The 17,812-nt window shown below is 55.6% G+C and overlaps 6 protein-coding genes across 6 annotated transcripts; 2 read left to right on the forward strand and 4 right to left on the reverse strand.

The window, feature by feature from the left end:
* Window positions 1-880: 880 nt before the first annotated feature.
* B0T26DRAFT_89262 (uncharacterized protein) lies at window positions 881-2,866 on the forward strand. The gene is made up of 3 exons (XM_060448136.1): window positions 881-1,489; window positions 1,568-2,452; window positions 2,542-2,866. Exons 1-3 carry the CDS (start codon window positions 1,243-1,245, stop codon window positions 2,559-2,561), a joined length of 1,152 nt encoding a protein of 383 aa, XP_060303845.1. The 5' UTR covers window positions 881-1,242; the 3' UTR covers window positions 2,562-2,866.
* An 809-nt stretch (window positions 2,867-3,675) lies between these two features.
* Window positions 3,676-5,573, reverse strand: B0T26DRAFT_762713 (xylose reductase; the record flags this gene model as incomplete). The annotated part of the gene is made up of 3 exons (XM_060446415.1): window positions 3,676-4,109; window positions 4,174-4,964; window positions 5,426-5,573. 3 exons carry the CDS (start codon window positions 5,571-5,573, stop codon window positions 4,074-4,076), a joined length of 975 nt encoding a protein of 324 aa, XP_060303846.1. The 3' UTR covers window positions 3,676-4,073.
* A 715-nt stretch (window positions 5,574-6,288) lies between these two features.
* B0T26DRAFT_89403 (uncharacterized protein) lies at window positions 6,289-7,325 on the forward strand. Its single transcript, XM_060448139.1, has 2 exons — window positions 6,289-6,490; window positions 6,550-7,325. Exons 1-2 carry the CDS (start codon window positions 6,373-6,375, stop codon window positions 6,984-6,986), a joined length of 555 nt encoding a protein of 184 aa, XP_060303847.1. The 5' UTR covers window positions 6,289-6,372; the 3' UTR covers window positions 6,987-7,325.
* Window positions 7,326-7,482: 157 nt separating this feature from the next.
* Window positions 7,483-8,718, reverse strand: B0T26DRAFT_746807 (uncharacterized protein; the record flags this gene model as incomplete). Its single annotated transcript, XM_060444745.1, has 2 exons — window positions 7,483-8,272; window positions 8,378-8,718. 2 exons carry the CDS (start codon window positions 8,716-8,718, stop codon window positions 7,483-7,485), a joined length of 1,131 nt encoding a protein of 376 aa, XP_060303848.1.
* Window positions 8,719-9,622: 904 nt separating this feature from the next.
* On the reverse strand, window positions 9,623-12,053 carry B0T26DRAFT_690292 (uncharacterized protein). Its single transcript, XM_060441073.1, has 3 exons — window positions 11,167-12,053; window positions 10,362-10,902; window positions 9,623-10,284 (listed from the first exon to the last, which is right to left on the reverse strand). Exons 1-3 carry the CDS (start codon window positions 11,583-11,585, stop codon window positions 10,096-10,098), a joined length of 1,149 nt encoding a protein of 382 aa, XP_060303849.1. The 5' UTR covers window positions 11,586-12,053; the 3' UTR covers window positions 9,623-10,095.
* Window positions 12,054-12,286: 233 nt separating this feature from the next.
* On the reverse strand, window positions 12,287-14,891 carry B0T26DRAFT_746809 (ABC transporter transmembrane region 2-domain-containing protein; the record flags this gene model as incomplete). Its single annotated transcript, XM_060444746.1, has 3 exons — window positions 12,287-12,615; window positions 12,687-13,140; window positions 13,206-14,891. 3 exons carry the CDS (start codon window positions 14,889-14,891, stop codon window positions 12,287-12,289), a joined length of 2,469 nt encoding a protein of 822 aa, XP_060303850.1.
* Between the last annotated feature and the right edge of the window lie 2,921 nt (window positions 14,892-17,812).

The following is a 17,812-nucleotide window of genomic DNA, read 5'->3' on the forward strand; positions in this document are numbered from 1 at the left end:
CCACAACGCCACTAACAGCCCACAGAAGTACACTGGCGGGGCCAGAAAGGGCGGAATGTGAATGTATCTATAGCCTCGCTGTTTTCCCGCGACAGACTGGATGGATGGATAGGATCGTCCCACCAGGCCAGCCGAGTTGGCTGAAGCCCAGGACCGTGTCGGGGTGATGTGTACGCCGCTGCAGCCCAGGTGCAGACATTTCCGCTGCAAGTGACTCCATTGGCCCCATGGCATGGGGAGTCGACAACGAGAGAGACCGTGGTAAGCGATAGCAATATTGACGGCCGTCATTGGGCAAGAGAAGCGGGCGCGGGATGGCGGGCCTCGACGGCAAAGAGATGCTGTGCCGCAATACCGAGAGAGATCTCGCCCTCGGGCCTGCAGAATATCGCGCTGCTTATGCCATTGCCTAATCATGTGTCCCTATGCCACTTGTTGAAGCCTTGCCCAACTACAGGACGTCCCACATCGACCTAAGAGTCCCGGGGGTTGGGAGATGGGTTGGTCTGGTTGGGCGGGAATTCGATGAAAAATAAATCGTTGTCATGCTACAATTCGTCCAGACTTTGGTGGTTCGGCAAGATGCTGCGTGGGGAACTGCTCAAACACCTCGCACCAATGGGATCCGACGGCAGCAACTACCTAAACAAAAAATCGCAAGAGAAGAGTCCAGACTTATTAGCCGGAGGAATCATCAGACCGAAGAAATAAACTGCGCCCAAACGGCCATATACGGTGGCCTCAACGTAAGGCAGCCAAGAGAGGCGGCCAGCCTGCTGTCATTGAGATTCCAAGCCCCCACAGAAGTTCCGTGACACGTGCATGGCGCATGTGCCCAAGAGTGAAGTCGGTGTGCACCAACCTGGCTGGAACCCAACCCCAGATCCCTGAAGTCCACCCAAGCCACCCGCTGTAAGCCCCGCACTAGTGGTGGTGATGATAAGCAAGCAGGGCCCCTCCTTCTGCAAACACCCGGCGGATAACGAGCCGAAACGACGAAACGTTTAGGTTGGTTGGCTACATTTCCAACAAATTTCACTTCTCCAGCCCGAATTTAAAGGTCTAGGAAAAACAAAGCACTCACCAGTCCACTCTCACACATACTTGTGGCAACGTCTTGATTGACAGAGGGAAATTCCGTGAGACATTCCTCTCCCGCCATTCCGGTCCCGACCCGAAAGCCGCATCGCCATCGCCGTGCTCCTCAGTCGTTGAAGATCGAAACACGCCACAGCCGCCAAAATGCCGGCACCCCTCGAAGAAGGCGAGACCCGCTCGCCAGGCCACCACATCGAGCTGGTCGATGACAATCCTTCGCCGAAACACGAGGGCGAGACAAGTCCGGGCCTCCGAAACAGCAAGGGATGGGATGGGAAGCTGCGGGTGCCGCCTAAGAACGCCGTGCTCGCAAATCCCGAGGCTCTATCAGACCCAGAGTACTCTGATGATGAGCACATTGTCCCTGGCGAAGAGGTTGCAGCAGACGAAGGTAAGCATATGCTTGGAGCCTACTGCAGTCGATACGGCGTCATTTGCCTTCTCTAACATGCCGTCGTCCGAAACACAGACCTGCTCGATGGCGAACCGCTCGACACGGACGAGATTATGTGCACACATTCGCGGATACAGTCGATCAACGCATTGCAACTGAAGCGCTTCACAAAGGTGGCGCGAATCTGTCTGCGCCAGAATTTGATCCAAGATATAGAAGGCCTGTCGGGGGTGGCCGCCACGCTCGAGGACCTTGATCTCTACGACAACCTGATCTCACATATTAGCCGGGCCGGGCTGGCGGATCTGACGGGGCTAACATGCCTGGATCTGAGCTTCAACAAGATCAAGCATATCAAGCATATCAACCACCTGCAGAACCTAAAAGACGTATTCTTCGTGTCCAACAAGATCAGCAAGATCGAGGGGCTCGAGGGCCTCACCAAGCTGCGCAACCTTGAGCTTGGGTCCAACCGCATCCGCGAGCTCGAAAACCTGTCGTCATTGACGGAGCTCGAGGAGTTATGGGTGGCTAAGAACAAGATTACCGAGCTGCACGGCCTGGGCGGCCTGGCCAACCTGCGCCTGCTCAGCATCCAGTCGAACCGCATCCGCGACCTGTCGCCGCTGCGCGACGTGCCCCAGCTCGAGGAGCTGTACATTTCGCACAACGCGCTCGAGTCGCTGACTGGGCTCGAGCAAAACACTAAGCTCCGCGTCCTCGACGTCTCCAACAACAAGGTGGCCAGCCTCGCGGGGCTCGGGCCCCTGGCCGACCTCGAGGAGCTCTGGGCCAGCTACAACCTCGTGTCCGACATGGCCGACGTGGAGCGCGAGCTCGCCGACAAGAAAAAGCTCACGACGGTCTACTTTGAGGGCAACCCGCTGCAGCTGCGGTCACCTGCGCTGTATCGCAACAAAGTGCGACTGACGCTACCGCAGGTGCATCAGATCGATGCTAGTAAGTCATCCCTAACCCTGGTGTCTTATGTATATTCCTCGTCACCGGACTGGTGTTATGAATGCCTTACTAACAAGTTTTGTCTCTAGCTTTTGTAAAAACATCATGATAAAAGTAGTGTTGATAACTTGATTTCCTTTTTTTCCTTTTCTTTTTTCTACCATTTCTCGGGAAAGCGGGCTAGGGCTAAGAAGGCATGCCAGGCTAGCAGCCACGCAGGCCAGGTGGGTAGGAATTGGATGGAGAGGCAAGCCTTGAATTACACCCCGGGTTTAGAAAGCGGAATTGTTTCACATATTCTTTTTGTTTCGCTGAGGGATGGCTGGCAGGCTGGGATGGTTGGGGTGAGGAGCGAAGCAGTAGCGGTCGGCTACAGGAGGTGGGAGGCGGTTACATCATCATCTGTCACAATAGCATGCTTGGGCGTTCTGTTGTTATGCTTTTTTTTACCGTCTAAAAACCTTCTCAGCCTCGGTGTCCTTTTTTTCAGGGTTCGGTAGACACGACACAAACTCGCTGCTTCTGCCTCTAAAAGGTAGCATAGATTTTCCATCTCATGTCCTCCCTCTCTAACGATTTTGTAAAAATAAAATTGAGGTGTGAGACGAAAGGACGGACTGGGTTTGTGTAATTTGCAGCCTGAAGATTCCATTTCAGACACAAACATGGGATGGAACTTGGTTTGAGCCGATTATTGTGTGTTGGAAAAGGCAATGTGCCTAGTGTAGTGTATATTGATGGTTTGAGTTTTTTTTGTTTTGAAAACAACACCCCCTCCTACGCTTCCCACGCTGCCGCGTAAAGTCCGGCAATGGAAATGCTTGTATGTGTGAGTTGTGGTCCCTACATACCATGCCGTGGATGAGTGTTTGAATGCAGGAACCTTTGGTAGACAGAAAGCGCCTATAGGCAAACATTGTCACATGCCAAGTCCCTAGCTTTGGATAGGTTATTTCTCTGATCCGTCCCAGAGAATTGGCAGCAAACGCTGGAGAGAATTTTGTTTGTTTATCCTGGTGACAGCAATTTGACAGACAGAAAGTGTTGGGCTAACTCTGAGCCAGTAGTAACTTGAATTACCAGGTGATTGCTGGGGCGTGATTACTTCAAAATTTATGGAATGGGGGAAGGATTTATCATGATAGCGTTACCTCAATGTTTTGTTTCTCGGCGGGTAGACATAAGTATATCAAGGGCCCTTCCAGCCCCTACGGAGATTAGATGGACAGACGAGTGGATTATACTCTATGGCAACTATTCCCACACAACATGCCATGCATCATGATATATAATGTATATATTAAAAAAAAGACATGAGATCGTCATCTCGGCAATACAAGAAAACAAAGTCGTTAGGTAGTTATCGCTCCACTACGCGTCCAAAAAAAAAAAAAAGAGGACTGCTGCTGGTGTTGTCTGTCCCTCGTTTGGGGAGTAGAGAAGGAGCCCCAGCAGCATCTTTCTGGTTTCCCAACCCTCATCTCATGCCAGTTGCATCGTCAGAGAGCAGTCATCATTGCGAACCAGCGGGGTCGCACTTCTGGTCCTGCTGCTGTGGATCTGTCTTGTTTTTATGGAGGGGCCCAGTGGTGGATTGGGTCCTCTCGCTTGGCTCAGCCATTTAGCCAAAGATCCACAGGAACTCAGTGGGGAAATACTGTTTTCACACCAGATTAGTATTAACAATACGAGAGAAACAAAGGGGGGGGCAAAGGGCTCACGTTGGACGGCTGGTTGAAGCGGATGCCTCTGTCAAAGGCAGAGATCTGGGCGATTTCCTCCTCAGTAAGGTCAAAGTCGAGGCTGTTCAGGTTGGCCACCATGGTCTCTTGCCTGCTGCTCTTGGGGATAATCGCCAAGCCACGCTGGGTGACCCAGCGGAGCAGGACCTGTGCCGAGTCCTTGCCGTGCTTGTCGGCGATGGACTTGATGGTGGAGTCCTCGAGAAGGGGGGCTAGCTTGGAGGCGTGCGTCATGTTGAACTCCCTAAAGCTGGCGGGGCCGAAAGTGCTGTAAGCGGTGACGGCAATGCCCTCATGCCTGGCTAGGTTGAGCAGCTCCTGCTGGACGAGGTAAGGGTGGTGCTCGATCTGGAGGGTGGCAGGGGGGATCTTGGCGTAGCGCAGCAGGTCATAGATCAGCTGGGCCTGGAAGTTAGACACGCCGATGCTCTTGGAGAGGCCCTTTGCCACCAGGCTCTCGAAGGCTGTCCACGTCTCCTGGATGGAGGCCTTGCTCGGGCGGATCTCGCTCTCGCCGTCATAGTGCCAGCCGGGGGGGTAGCGGACGGCGGGGTCGACGTACTCGAGGGCGACGGGGAAATGGATCAGATAGAGATCGAAATACTCGAGGCCCCAGTCGGCTAGCTGCTTCTTGACGATGGGCTCGACGCGCTCGCCGTCGTGGAACGTGTTCCACAGCTTGGAGACGATGAAGAGCTCCTCCCGCTTCACAAGCCCCTCCTTGATGGCGCGGGCAACGCCCTGTCCGCACTCGACCTCATTGCCGTAGTCTGCAAAGCCACCATTCTGTCAGCCGCTGCGTCCGAATGCGTCCCGTCCAAACTCAAAAGTACCGCCAATATCTGTGCCGTGTCTGTGTGTCTGTGTCTATGTCTGGGATGGGATGGGATGGGATAGGTGGGGCGGGTTCTGGGTTTGATGATGGATTACGGTATTGAAATGACCCGAGCTACCGACAAGGGGCACGCTTGGTGGCATGGTGGGGTGGGGGGATACAGTGGAGGGGAAGGGGCTAAGAGAGGGGGCGGGGTAATAATGTCGTTTTCGTCCTTGGCTCCACGACGTCTGCCCCTCGCTCCTGTCATGCGAGCTGCACCCGCACCGCGTCGCTTGTTGCGGACAGCAAACCGACGATTCGCCAAGGCCTGCCTCTTGAAGTCTCGTGTGTGTGTAGGTGTAGTCCAGCGCTGGGGTGGAAAGGAGGAGAAGGGACAGGTAGGCCGCCACTTACCGCATGCGCCGTCGAAGAGGCGGTATCCGGCCTTGATGGCATTATAGACGACATCGGAAGCGACGGCCGTGTCGACCTTCCAGAGGCCAAAGCCCACCTGGGGCATGTCATAGCCGCTGCTGAGCTTGATGTTGGGGATGGGAGCCATTGTGGTCTATGGGCAAAGGCCGCGTCTTGTCTTGTGTGGGATGCTCTCTGTGTCTCGCAAGACTCGTTAGAAAAGGGCTTAACGCGGCAGTGAGAGATGGGGGGGGGGGGCTGTCACGGAGCTCACTCACGCTCGGATCAGAACCTCGCTATATTCTAAAGTGTTGAAGGGCGGATTGGAGTTGTTATGATGAGATGATCAAGACATCAGCCGGGAACCACGAGATGGGAGCTTGGAGAGCGCGGCCATGGTATTTGTACTGGCCGCCACCCCCTCCCCACAGCCCATTGCCCGTTGCCCATTTCCCATAACTCTCTGCGATCGAGGGTGCCAGCCAGCTCTCGCACTTGGCAGCTATCTGCGCTTCATCTAGATGAAGTGCCGCGGAGGAGCAGGGTCGCTTCCGTGCCGCCTATCTCTAGCAACTCAGGGCGTGGACCCCTCCCTCCCCCCCTTCCAGACCCGCATCGTCGTCATGAAGCGTAGGAGTACAGGAGGGCTAGAGCTAGATAGCAGGGTTGCAGGTTTATGTCCGATGTCTGGTGGGCATAGGCAAGGGAGTGCTATCAGTGGCTGGGCGGCGAGGGTCGACGAGCCTGGAGCCGGCATCGTCGCCGGGCAGGCTCACTGATTGGCGTGGGTAATAAGGCGAGCTCTTGTCAACCAGGCACGGGACCAGCGGGCAATTCTTCGGCGGGCACCGCAGCGGGCCCGCTGCCGTGTGCCCATTTGTGCGGTTCAAACAGGTGTCTAGAAGGACTGGGGAAATGTGGACTCTGGGCGCTGCGTAGCGTCGCTCATGAGTCGCCGGCCTTTATTAGCCTCATGCTTATTTCGTCTCTGCCTCGTCAATGCCGGTGCCCTGCGTCTCCCAGCCCGGGATACTACTAGTAGCACTTGGGTCTCAAGTTTAGATTGTAAGAAGCATAGCTGCGTTGCCACGCTCCTTTCTAACCAACTACTTACGGCAAATAAGACAGACGGGCTCGTGCGCGTTCAAGCAATCTGGGCACGCACACGGACAGCCCTGAGATGAGCGGCTGGACATGTAGATTCATTACCCTGTCAGTAAGTGCAGCGAGATCCGAGAGGCTCCTCCCGTCGTCTGGCCCACACCGACGGTCCCAGCGACTGCAGAGCAATCATGGCGCCGGAGCCGGGAGCCTGAGCGCTGGCCCTGGCGTTGACTTGACCCGGGAACCCGGCATGCAGCCATTTAGCCTATTTGGCGCAGTCAACCAGAGGCGCCGGCTAATATCGTCGACAGAGGGCCCACTCGGCTCCTGTTTCGGTGTCTGTCGGCCTTTGCACACCTCGGTGACTGCCCGAGTCCAAGTCTCGGCCCTTGGCGTGGGATTTCCTGCATATCTCTACGTAGTACCGAAGGTTTATGTGAAGCTGCCAGGATTCTAGGACAAGATTGCGCTGGTAGAGTTTAGGTCAATATTTCCACGTGTCCTGGCTGCCCTACGGACTACCTTGATGGACGTCAGCAATCCGGCATTGAACCTTAATCGTCCCGGGTTCCGACTCTGACTCACTCACCTCAGTCTCTCATCTTCAACCTACAGCCGGGCTCTTCTTCACCATCATCCAAACAACCTAGAAACTGTATTTCATTTCTTCATCAATTAGTTATGTACCCTAGAAAGGAAGGTAGTTAGAATGTAAGGTGTATAATCCTCGTCATGAATAAGCGCCAAGCAGAAGCAGTAATTACATCTAGGTAGCCCCTTATATATACTCCGCGCCCCCTTTAATATCGCCTAGGTAATTACCATTATTTATTTACCCTCCCCCCTAACTATATATACCTTATCCGCCCCAACCAAACCCCCTATTTGCCTTCCGTTTTCTATCGTCATTAACAAGTTATCAAGAAGAAAAGAAAAAGAACGAAAGACTGGATTCATAATAACCGCAGCCGGCGCAGCATCCTGCCCGCGGTAAAAGTCGACGAAGCCGACGCATTGCTTGGCAGGTCGTGGTTGGTGTATACGCAGGCGCAGGCCGCGCTGTCCTGGCTCGTCGTCGTCCCGCTCCCGGGATCGTCGTCATCGTTGTCCGACAGAACAGCACTGACGGGCGATCCGTCGGCGCGGCGGCAGTCGGGCGGCCCGCGCGCCGTCTGCGTCACCTCGACGGCGTACGGCCACGGCGCGTAGCGGTACGTGGCGTTGACCCAGTCGGGCACCGCGTCGATGCCGGGCGGATACGACGCGCGCACGCGCGTCCAGATGGTCGCGCTCAGCACAGTGTCGTTGAACCAGCACTCGACGCCACTTTCGCCTCCGCCTACCACAGTAGCAGTGGCTGCAGTTCCAGCCTTGGCCCCCGTGGCCACGCTGAACACGAACCGCTCCGTGTACTGGTTGCCGTCGAGCAGCGTGAGCGACGCGTTGGCGACGCCCGGCGCGAACGGGTTTGCCGACGACGACAGCGTGTAGCCGCCGTGCGGCAGCGGCGCCGCCGCGATGATCCAGTCGAAGCGCGCCGCCGACCGGTTCGGCGACCGCGCGTCGTACAGCACGTCCGGGTAGCATGACCAGGCCAACGGCAAAGAAGACGACGAAGAACTGTTGCCGGTGCCGGCGCCGGTGCAGGCCGTGCTCTTGCTCACGTAGGCCGTCGTGAACGAGTACGCGCCGGCCGGGAAGATGTCTGGGAGCAGTGCTGGCAGGGCTGCGACATTGCTGTTTCTATTTGAATTTGCCACAAAAAGGGGTCAGTTTATGTGCGTGTGTGTGTATTTGTGTTCGTGGCTCCATGTTGTGGCACATGACATGGAAAGAAGAGGGGCATACCGTTTCCGCAGCCCAAGCGTCAGTCCCACCGCCAGCCCGACGGTCAAGCCCACGAGCACGACGGCCGCGAGCCCCAGGCGGTACCACCCGCCGCGCTTGGCGATCAGGTCGAAGTCGCGGAACCCGTGCTGGCGGTGTCGTGCCTCAGCCTCTGCTGCCACTGCCGCCGCCCCGCCCAGCGGCAGCAACCCGGCAGTAGCAATGCTGGCCGGCGGCCGCCGCGGGGACCGGGGGGGCACCGCCGGCGCCGGCGTTATGGTGGTCGAGTCCTCGTCGATCATGGGCATGGGCTGCGACGCGCGCACCGACGACCGCCGGCTCCTGCTCCCCCCGGGCGACATGGTGTCTTGTGTGTGCGTGCGAGGGCGAGAGACCTTTTTTTTTTTTAATTTGTTTTTTCCCCCTCGAGAGCAGTACTCCGGGGGGGGGGGGGGGGGGGCGGGGCGGAGACAAGCCGGGTGGCGAGGCAATCCAAGTCTCGAGACGGCACCAATTAATTATTGCTGCTACTGATTAAGTATGTACCGATTTACCGACACTGCTTCTGCTTCCTTCCGGCCGCCCAGCAGCATCGACTCGGAACGGCGACCGACGACACGGCAGCGCCTCTGGTGTGCCCAGATCCGCGAGTGCTCGTGGAACGAATGGCGGGTGTATTATGTATTATCCGTGATATAGTAAATCTGCCGTCCTATGATATTCATGACCTGGGGGGAGTATGTCACCGTTGGATTGGCGAGTGCAATGGAGGGGAGGAGGAGAGAGAGGGAGAAAGAAAAAAGGTGCCGCGGCTCTCTCTCACGCCCGTTCCATCCACAAATCTGGTGTAGTGGGTGTTTGTTGGCCAGGCAGGTTTTCTAGAACTCTAAGCCCGGGGACGGGGCCTCTCTTCTCGCAGTGAGGCTGCGGCTTGGCTTTTCAGCCCTGTTTGGTCGGCAATCAAGCCATGCAACTGGGCTGGTAACCAGTAGCCAGCCCACGCAACTTCCCCCCCTAAAAAGGGAAATCTCCCGCAGGAGACACCTCCCCTAGCTGTTTTCTTTGTGTGGCTACAGAGATACCGAAGAGGGTTAGCCGGCGTTCAAGGATCGTCACTGTGTGACAGTGATATTGAGATCTCCCCCCAGGCCTCAGCCAAGTGATTGGCCATTGACGACAGCCCCTCCTGTGGCTCCGAAGCCCAAAACCTGGATTGGCGATGGCGAACCTGAACAGTAGCCGCCCCCAAGACGCAGTACCTGAGCGGGCTGAGATGTTCTCCAAAGCGGCGCGAGTAACTCGTAAATGTCTCACTCTAATAATGATTCTCTACACTGCTTGCTCGCTCTATGAAGTCGTTTCTAGTATGCAGAAGACATCGTTACACGTAAAACCCAACCTCCTTTCCTGAATAAGTCCAGCACTACAACAAACCTTGTCCTCCTCTTTCGCTATGGCCATATAAACATCAAATCTACGCTCTTGCAGATACGGGCTGCTCCATCTATTGAATATCTAGCTAAAAGCCTCAGCTCAAAGTGCGCAAAGTGGCGTTCAGCCTGTAGACGCGGGAGGGTTCAGGCGATGAAAACCCAGCCAAGCGCGTTCCAATTGGTGAATTGGTCTTGACAGCTTCAACACTTCACGTGCCATGGCGAAAAGTCTGCCGGAACTGCACACGCCAATTTTCTCCGTGTGCTCTGTACGGAGTTCACGTGTAGTAATTGGAGCGTCATGGCTCACCGGTCCCTCCCGAGGCGCTCCTCGTCGTCGCGAACGAGCTCGTACGCCGGGCGGAACTTCTTAGTCCCGTCGACGCCAGGGTCAAGTGCGAGTGCCGGGTTCGGACGCGTATTTGTCACACCTCCGAGCGACGAGAAGCCCTGCTGATAAAGACAGCAAAAAGGGACGCCGACACGTCTGATAAACTGTGGTTTTTAGCCAAATCAGCACAACTGAAAGTCTATTTCCATTCCAGTTCCTCATCCGAGGCGACAGAACTCACAGTCCATATCTCGGCATAGTGCCAGTCGATCACGGGATTCACACGCATGAACTGTGGCCAGCCCTTGTCCGTGGGACTGAAATGCTTGAGGAACTCGCTGTGCGGATCCGTCCGCCGCGTGCCCATGAAGATAGCTTTCACAGCCGGCCGGTCTCCCAGGTACGCCTCGAGGGCGGGCCGCATGGGTAGAGCATACCGAACAAGATCAAGGTGGTATTCGGCGGTCGACACCTCGACAAACTCCTCAACCTCGGGGAACGGGTCTGGCGGCGCAATGTATATGGCCTGGAGAGGCTCGGGCGGTGGAGAAGGGGGTGGCTGCGAAGTCGCAGCGCGGATCGGTTCCGACCTATCGGGTGCGGGAGTGGGAGAGGAGGACGTCGCTGCGGAGGTGAGCACAGATGCGGATGTCGTGTGTGTAGCAGCCGTAAATGCTGGCGAGGGCGCGAAGCTCGGCGCAACCGGCAGGCATGCCAAGATCAACACCAGCAATACCAGACAGTCCTTCCCGCCATTATACGCCAGAGATATATCCTCGGGTCTGTCGTGATTGTTTTTGCAGCCATGGCAATACGTTAGTTCCAGTTCTTTGCTCCGAAGTCTCTCTCATCCTCTCTCTCCCGCTCCACACAACATCTTCTTTCAATCACCCTCCCCCGCCCCCGCCAAGTTTACTTTGCATCCAACCCGTGCCGTCTGTCCGTGAGTAGCAGGTGCATACCCCAACCGGATACACAGACGAAAAAAAAAAGAGAGGGAAAAAAGGCAAGACTGAAAGGGGGATCTGGAAACGTGGCAAACCCACCCATATCTGCGCAGAGCCTCCTCAATGACCCCCATGGACACGCGGGCCTGGTCCTGTGTGTCGCGGAGCAGCCGGTCTTCGTGGGCGTCTTGTATTTGCTCGTCCAAGAAGGCGAGCACCTTGCGGCGCAACGTATAGCAGATCTCGGGTAATGTGCGGGGGCGTGCGGTGACGCGGGGTCCTGTCGCTACTAGATCTGCTGCCGGTGCTTCTGCTGCTGCTGCTGCTACTCCTCCTCTTGCTTCTTCTGCTGGTGGCGCATTGGATGATGCACCGACGGCAGCGGCAGCAACGGCAGCAACAACAGGAGAGGCTGCAGTGGCTGCTGCTATTGTTGTAGGCGTAGGCGGCGGCGGCTTTGCGGCGACGCCGTTGATGCGGGGACCAGCATCCTGGGGCGAGCGCGAGTCCTGCGTCATTTCAAACTGTATTTTCTCGAGAGGCCGTGTACGGAGTACCGCGGGATGAGATCTCCTGTTGCTGGGACATGGAGAAGGAGGTGGGTAGGAGAAATAGCCAGGTATGGTATGTGCCAGCTTCCCTCCCCGCTGTGGTAAGCCATGTTGGGAGTCAGCCGTGCCGGACCGAGGCGGTGGGGAGTCGTCCCCGCAAAGGCGCCCCGTAGAGGGGCGGGGGCGGCACCTGTGGCCACCTCGAAAAACCCCTGAGCCTGGGATGCCCCTTCCAGCTTCCACTCGCAAATAGCCAATTCTGGGGATCCCGGGCTCAAGGCACCCAACAGGCACAACCGCACAATCTTGGAAGGATGACGCTGATTATGGGTAAAGGTACAGATGCGCAGCACGGTATCTAACTGCGCAGCTTTCCTTGTAGTATAAATGCCGCCGAGTAGACAAGAGAATAAAAATATCAAATCTTGCAAGATATATGGACATGGGAAATAAAACGCAATCTAAATTCAATGCCAAAACTTTTTTGGTGACGGATGCATATCTTCTTTCAGACGAGACGGCCTGGCTGAGGAGAAGCCGAGTATAATATCTAAGAGGCCTCTATTGACGGCGTGTTGTTGACAAGAGAAAAACTGCCCTGGCTAAATAAATACTCCGCACGCCCGCCCCGAGTGAATTTATCTACCTTGCCTTACCTTACGTATAGTCTACACCACAGCCGATGGGACATCGACTACCGAGCTCCCTTCGTCCCCGTCGCCCTCTTTCTCTGCATAGGGAGGCGGCGTTAGGTCATCGCCGCCCTCTACCCAGACCTTGGCCAGCTCCTTCTCAATCTCCTCGCGCCGAGTCTTCCACTTCTCGACCTGCGAGAGGCGCTCCCGCAGATCCTGCAGCTCTCGCTCCACGTGCATCTTCTCCCGCTCCGTGCCGATGCGCTGCAGCTCCCACTCGTCGCCCCTCTCGCCCATACCCAGCACGAGATTGTATGTGTGGTACTTCTTGAGCGAAGCGCGTGTGGATATGGTAATCAGAGCTGGCAACCAGTTAGACACACACCAGAGTAAACAAGGCGAAGCGAGCAAGATGGAAGAAATGCAAACTTACTGATCCCCTTCTCCTTGCAAGTCTCATACAGCAAGCCCTCGACATCGCTCGAGACGGCGCTTGTGCCCTCGTCAATGAAGGCGTACTGGGGCTCGTGGTAAAGCAGCCGCGCGATGCCAACCCTCTGCTTCTCGCCCCCGCTGAGCACATCTTTCCACTCCTTGCGCGTGTCCCAGCCACCCTCGCGGTCGGGCAGGTAGCTGAGACGGGCGAAGTCTAGGGCGTTCTTCAAATCGTACTCGGTCTTGCGCTTCTCGCGCATGTCGGCCTCGCCGTCGGGGTAGATGACCTGGTCCCGGAGCGTTCCGATGCTCAGGTACGGACGCTGCGGGAGGAACATGATTCCATCCTCGCCCGGCTGCTTCGGCCGGCTCACAAGCCCCCGGTACACGGGCCACAGCCCTGCAATCACCCTGGCGATGGCGCTCTTGCCCACTCCATTTGGCCCGGAAATCTGCAGGTGGTCGTTTGTATCAGCAACGTCTTCTTAATCATCAAAGGTAGTTTATCAAGACTTACTAGGAGATGCTCGCCGCGACGGACGATCAGGGAAAGGGACTCAATCAGCTCTTCGCCTCCCTGCGGCCAGAGACCGGGGGCAACAATTGGCACGTTTTCGAGGCGGACGCCGTCAAACCCCTTTTGGATGGTTCCTTGGACATCCGACAGTGAGTAGAGCTCGTTCTCGCGGCCTCGGACGTAATACGCATTGGCGTGAACCCTGTGCAGGGTCGATATCAGTGTGTAGACGCGGCTAGTGTATCCGGCCAGCTCCGAGAGATCCTTGATGGAATACATCATGCGGCCGCCAGCATCGGCCAGCGAGAGCATGAGGCGCTTATTGGTGATGAAATCCTTCATGCGATTGCGCTCACGACCGCCCTTCTCACTGTGGTCAGCCTGCTCCGACACTCCGCCAATGCCTCCCCAAGCCGGCAGGAAGACGGGAAGCGAAGACAGGAGATAGCCATAGGCACTCCAGCTGTATTTCAGAATGAAGTCCTCGAGGATGTTGTACCGGATCTTGAGCATGTAGATGCCCTCCATCCAATTCTTCAGCGACTTGAACTCCTTGTTTAAGAACGTCTTCTCCATCTCTGCACCGCCATAAAAGGCAATTTCTTCGGCGTTGGCGATAAGCCGCGCGTGTAGGCTCCTAAAGTCACCCTCCTTCCGTCCCTCTACAGCCTTCAGCTTCCCGAACGGCGGAGACAGCCGTCGTAGGATGCTTGCGGTCAGGAAGTAGTTGCTCAGAAGCCCCGTGAGCGCCAGCGGACCGAGCGAGCGGTAGAGCTGGTAGTTGAAGACGCAGATGTCTACGAAAGGCTTACCCAGCGACGAGTAGAGATTGGCAGCCGCGGCACAAAACAGGGTGAGATCCTGAGTAATGAACTGATCTGCACCCTGACCAACGCCTCCGTCCAGATTCGATAGTTTGTAATAGTTGAGGTTGTCATTGAGGTACAGGTCGTGAATATAGCGTGTGAGACGTGTCCGGAAGGCGATGGATACCTTGGACTCGAGGTACTTGATCATGGCATTGGTGTACGAAGCAAACCCGCCGAGCCCACACCACTTGGCCAGGCCCCAGAGGAATTGCTTGCCGTTTCCAGCCACGAGATCGCGCACGATCTCACCGTCCAGGCGGGCAACTACCAGAGAGAGATAGGTGCGCAGCATCAGAAAGGCGCCGTGGCTGACCAGGAGGCCAGCCTCCTTGCTGGTCCACCGTGGGATCATGATGCTTAACAGGCTGAGGAATTGATGGAGGAAGGCGAGGTTGAGCCCGGGTTTTGTCTGGGCAGCTGGAACGTGGCCGTCCCCAAGTCCCGACACTCTCGGCGGGTTCAAAAACAGCCGGCGATGGGCCTCGAAGGTGAGCGGCTTCGTCTTGGAGATGACCACCTTGGAGGTTCCATCCTTGTAGGGCACATAGATGGTGCGCGAGCCGTCCTTGTGTTGCAGCCACGAGTTTGTGCGCACCAGCTTCCGGCCCTCCTCTTTCTCCACGCGCCGGTTTCTCCACCACCGCCGACTACCCTCACCAGCTAATATGATGGATGCTGCGAGCGCGAGCGTGGCGAGCAGGCGTGTCGCCTTTGAGGTACTGCGCAAGCGTGTACAGAGCATGTCGCGGTACTTGTCGACAAAGGCGGCGATGGCCTCCTCGGCAACCGAGTGCCGCAGCGTGGATTGCGCCGCCATAGCTAGGTGTGCTGCGCGTACACGCGACCGGGATGCAGTGCGAAGATTCGATGTGTTTTGTTCCCGATCCTCTGGGGGACCAAGCGCGCTATTCCGCTGGCATCAGTATGCGGTGCGATGTGTTTTCCTCTGTACCGGTACGATGCGAAACGTTGAAGCTTGCGAGTCAGGTCTGCCGATCAGTATGACGGACGGGCTTCGTTAAGAAGCGTTTGGTTGAAAGGGAGGATGGAAAGCAACAGTCGTCGGGGCAGGCGAGACGCGGTTAGCTGCGTGTGTTCTTCAATCTCCGGTAGACGTTTGTCCGTCGGTCCGGGCAAACATTGCTTCCAAAGTTGCTTGCGTTCCTAGTTGGTGCGGTCGCTCAACGACCAGACGTTGTCCGATCCCGTGCGTGGGAACTAGTGGCATGTGATGCACTACTCAGCGAACATCCCGAGGTGCTACGCAAGCTATAGCAGGGGGGTCCAACGTCATCGGGCCTCCTCCAGCGGCCCAGCCAGTCCCCAGCGGCCCCTCCCCCCAAAATCGTCTCTCCCCTCCCCTCAACCCCAGATCAAGCTATCCCGATTCAAAGATGGGTCTGGAGTAGGTGCCAATCAGCAGTTCCGGCACAGCGCTGAGCGCGTAGCCGTCCATCACAACGCACATCATACAGTGCATCAAAGATTTGGGGGTTCAGACGAAGTCGGGTGGTTCCGACGAAAGCGCATTTGGGCCTATGAGACGAGAGCGCTTAGGGCTGGCTTTCTGTTGTTAACTAATTGACCGTTTCCTCGATCAAGCTCTTAGCCGGCCTCGTCGTAGAAGAGAACATCGTTAGGTCCCTTGAGAAAGAGCCGAAAGGGATGGACAGATGCAGATAGGGCGTTTGTGTAGGTATGTACCGAGAGAGAACGGCCGTACAGAGTAGGTAAGGTGGTTACGCACTAACAATGAGAGACACTTCTGCTGCCCGACTAGAAGTCCAATACGCAATTGGTCGAGCATTGGACTTCGAGCCCGTCCGACCAGCTGATTTATTTTTACGACAAGAATCGGTACGCCCAAAGGCGTTTTACCTTCACGGGCCGAGACTCCCGCCCTAGCATAGACGGGGAAAGGGGAGCCCGGGACTTGCAAACGTAATACCTAGCGCGCGCGTTCGGGGACGGCATGGTACTGGATGGAGGACAGTCCCGGGAAACCAGACCGTCACCCGTTGGAGATGCATGCGGGGCATCTCCCTAGAGGACAGCAATATGCGTATGTAGTACGGAGGTGCCTTTCAAAAGTTTTGCGCAGTGCCAAGAAAGCCACCCTCTTTAATTACATACGACCCTGGCCATCTTGGCCCCCTAGCTCCTTATTCTTTTCCGGCCCTCTCGATACTCGTTACCTCCTTCGCACTTTATTACCTGTTGTATATGCTCAACAATCCTTTCAATCCAGGCTTGAATACGCTGCTGAGTAAGTTTTTCGTTCCAGCAATGTTCCCATGCTCGAATAGCCTCAGCCCTGCTTTTTGGGGCTCCCTTTTTGGTTGTTTCTCTCTTCATCCAGAACCAACAAGGCTCTATCATATTAAGATCAGGTGAGTTACCTGGCCAGAGGAGGCGGAGTACCTGATGGATATCGTATATACGCTGTTGAGCGCGATGAGCGTGTGCGCCAGCCTTATCCTCCTGAACAAGCGTATTCGGCCCACAGCTTTTGGCGAAAGGGATAAGCTTTGGTATAAGGATCTTGGTTTGATAGCGATACCAGTCGATGCCTCCCTTGGATTCTCGTACGAGTTTGCCGTTCGCTTTGTTCCATCGCCATTGTGGTTTTCTGCCTCGTTTCGTAACCAAAGAGAGCCTTCCCATTTTGGTATCCAACTCCCACTCTTCACGCATTATTGGTTCCAACTCCTTATTCCATTCCTCAAGATCCTTCTCAGCTTGCTCCTTTTCAGCCTTTGTTTCCGGAAGCCAACAATGGCAAGGCCCCTTTTGATCGTACGAAAAGCAACCCCAAAACATAAACTCCGAATATCCTTTCCACCGTTCACGAATACAGCTTTTAAGAAAACGCTCATCAGCTTTCCTCCAAATACGATATCCTCCTCGGCGATGAAGTAATACAATAGAAGTTTCATCAGACCAAATAACACGTTTCCAATCTTCTAAAGTCCAATCTTTATGATCAAGACACCACTTCAGTCGTTCCTCCTTCATCTTCTTCGTCAATCCAGGCTTCCTCGTTGGCTTCGTTTTGTTGAATCCTGCTAATTTGAGGATCCTCCAGATTGTGATAGCTGAGATGTCGAGGCCCTCGGTACTGAGCTCACCGGCCAGATCAGCACAGGATTTCTCACGGCCATATCGATCTTTGCGAACCTTGGCGATAACCTTCTCGGTATTTTCGGGGGTGTGTTTTCGTGGACGGCCAGAGCGAGGGGCATCTTCAACCCATTCATCCTTAATAATTAAGGGCCGTATATTTGGATCAAATCCACGCTCAATAGCCCTGGCATATATTCGATTGACGGTACTAACGGAAACCCCGGTTTGTGCAAAGACATCGGCCGAAGAAAGGCCCACAATAGGAGATTTGAGGGTAACTATAAGCGCACGCATGGAAATATCTGTATTTGGCGACATCTTGATCGTTGTGTTGACTGTTGAGCTGTGGAAGCGGGGTTGAGGGGTAAGATTACGTGGCCAAACCAGATGTGGTGTGGTCGCTGATCATTCAGCTAAAGGGGTGTGGCTGGCTTGGCATTGCGCAAAACTTTTGAAAGGCACTTCCGTACTCGGTCCATAGTTGATACGTCCTTCACCTGTCACCCAAGTCCAGAAACATTAGCCGAGTTCTGAAACTCTGTAGTCCAACTCGAGATTGAATGGCGAATAAGGCATGTCGTTGAAGTACCAAGCTCGAGGATATTCAATGCACAT

The sequence above is a fragment of the Lasiosphaeria miniovina genome (assembly GCF_030549165.1).
Source record: "Lasiosphaeria miniovina strain SMH2392-1A chromosome Unknown B0T26scaffold_1, whole genome shotgun sequence".
Classification (NCBI taxonomy): domain Eukaryota; kingdom Fungi; phylum Ascomycota; class Sordariomycetes; order Sordariales; family Lasiosphaeriaceae; genus Lasiosphaeria; species Lasiosphaeria miniovina.

Excerpts from the sequence above, each read along its gene's own strand:
- B0T26DRAFT_690292 (XM_060441073.1), bottom strand. The coding sequence starts at position 11,585 with ATGACGCAGGACTCGCGCTCGCCCCAGGATGCTGGTCCCCGCATCAAC. Across the intron at positions 10,903-11,166 it reads GAGGCTCTGCGCAGATATGG|ACCCGAGGATATATCTCTGG; the intron begins GTGGGTTTGCCA and ends CAATCACGACAG. Across the intron at positions 10,285-10,361 it reads ACTATGCCGAGATATGGACT|TTTATCAGACGTGTCGGCGT; the intron begins GTGAGTTCTGTC and ends TAAAAACCACAG.
- B0T26DRAFT_89262 (XM_060448136.1), top strand. The coding sequence starts at position 1,243 with ATGCCGGCACCCCTCGAAGAAGGCGAGACCCGCTCGCCAGGCCACCAC. Across the intron at positions 1,490-1,567 it reads AGAGGTTGCAGCAGACGAAG|ACCTGCTCGATGGCGAACCG; the intron begins GTAAGCATATGC and ends TCCGAAACACAG. Across the intron at positions 2,453-2,541 it reads GGTGCATCAGATCGATGCTA|CTTTTGTAAAAACATCATGA; the intron begins GTAAGTCATCCC and ends TTTTGTCTCTAG.
- B0T26DRAFT_89403 (XM_060448139.1), top strand. The coding sequence starts at position 6,373 with ATGAGTCGCCGGCCTTTATTAGCCTCATGCTTATTTCGTCTCTGCCTC. Across the intron at positions 6,491-6,549 it reads TTGGGTCTCAAGTTTAGATT|ACAGACGGGCTCGTGCGCGT; the intron begins GTAAGAAGCATA and ends ACGGCAAATAAG.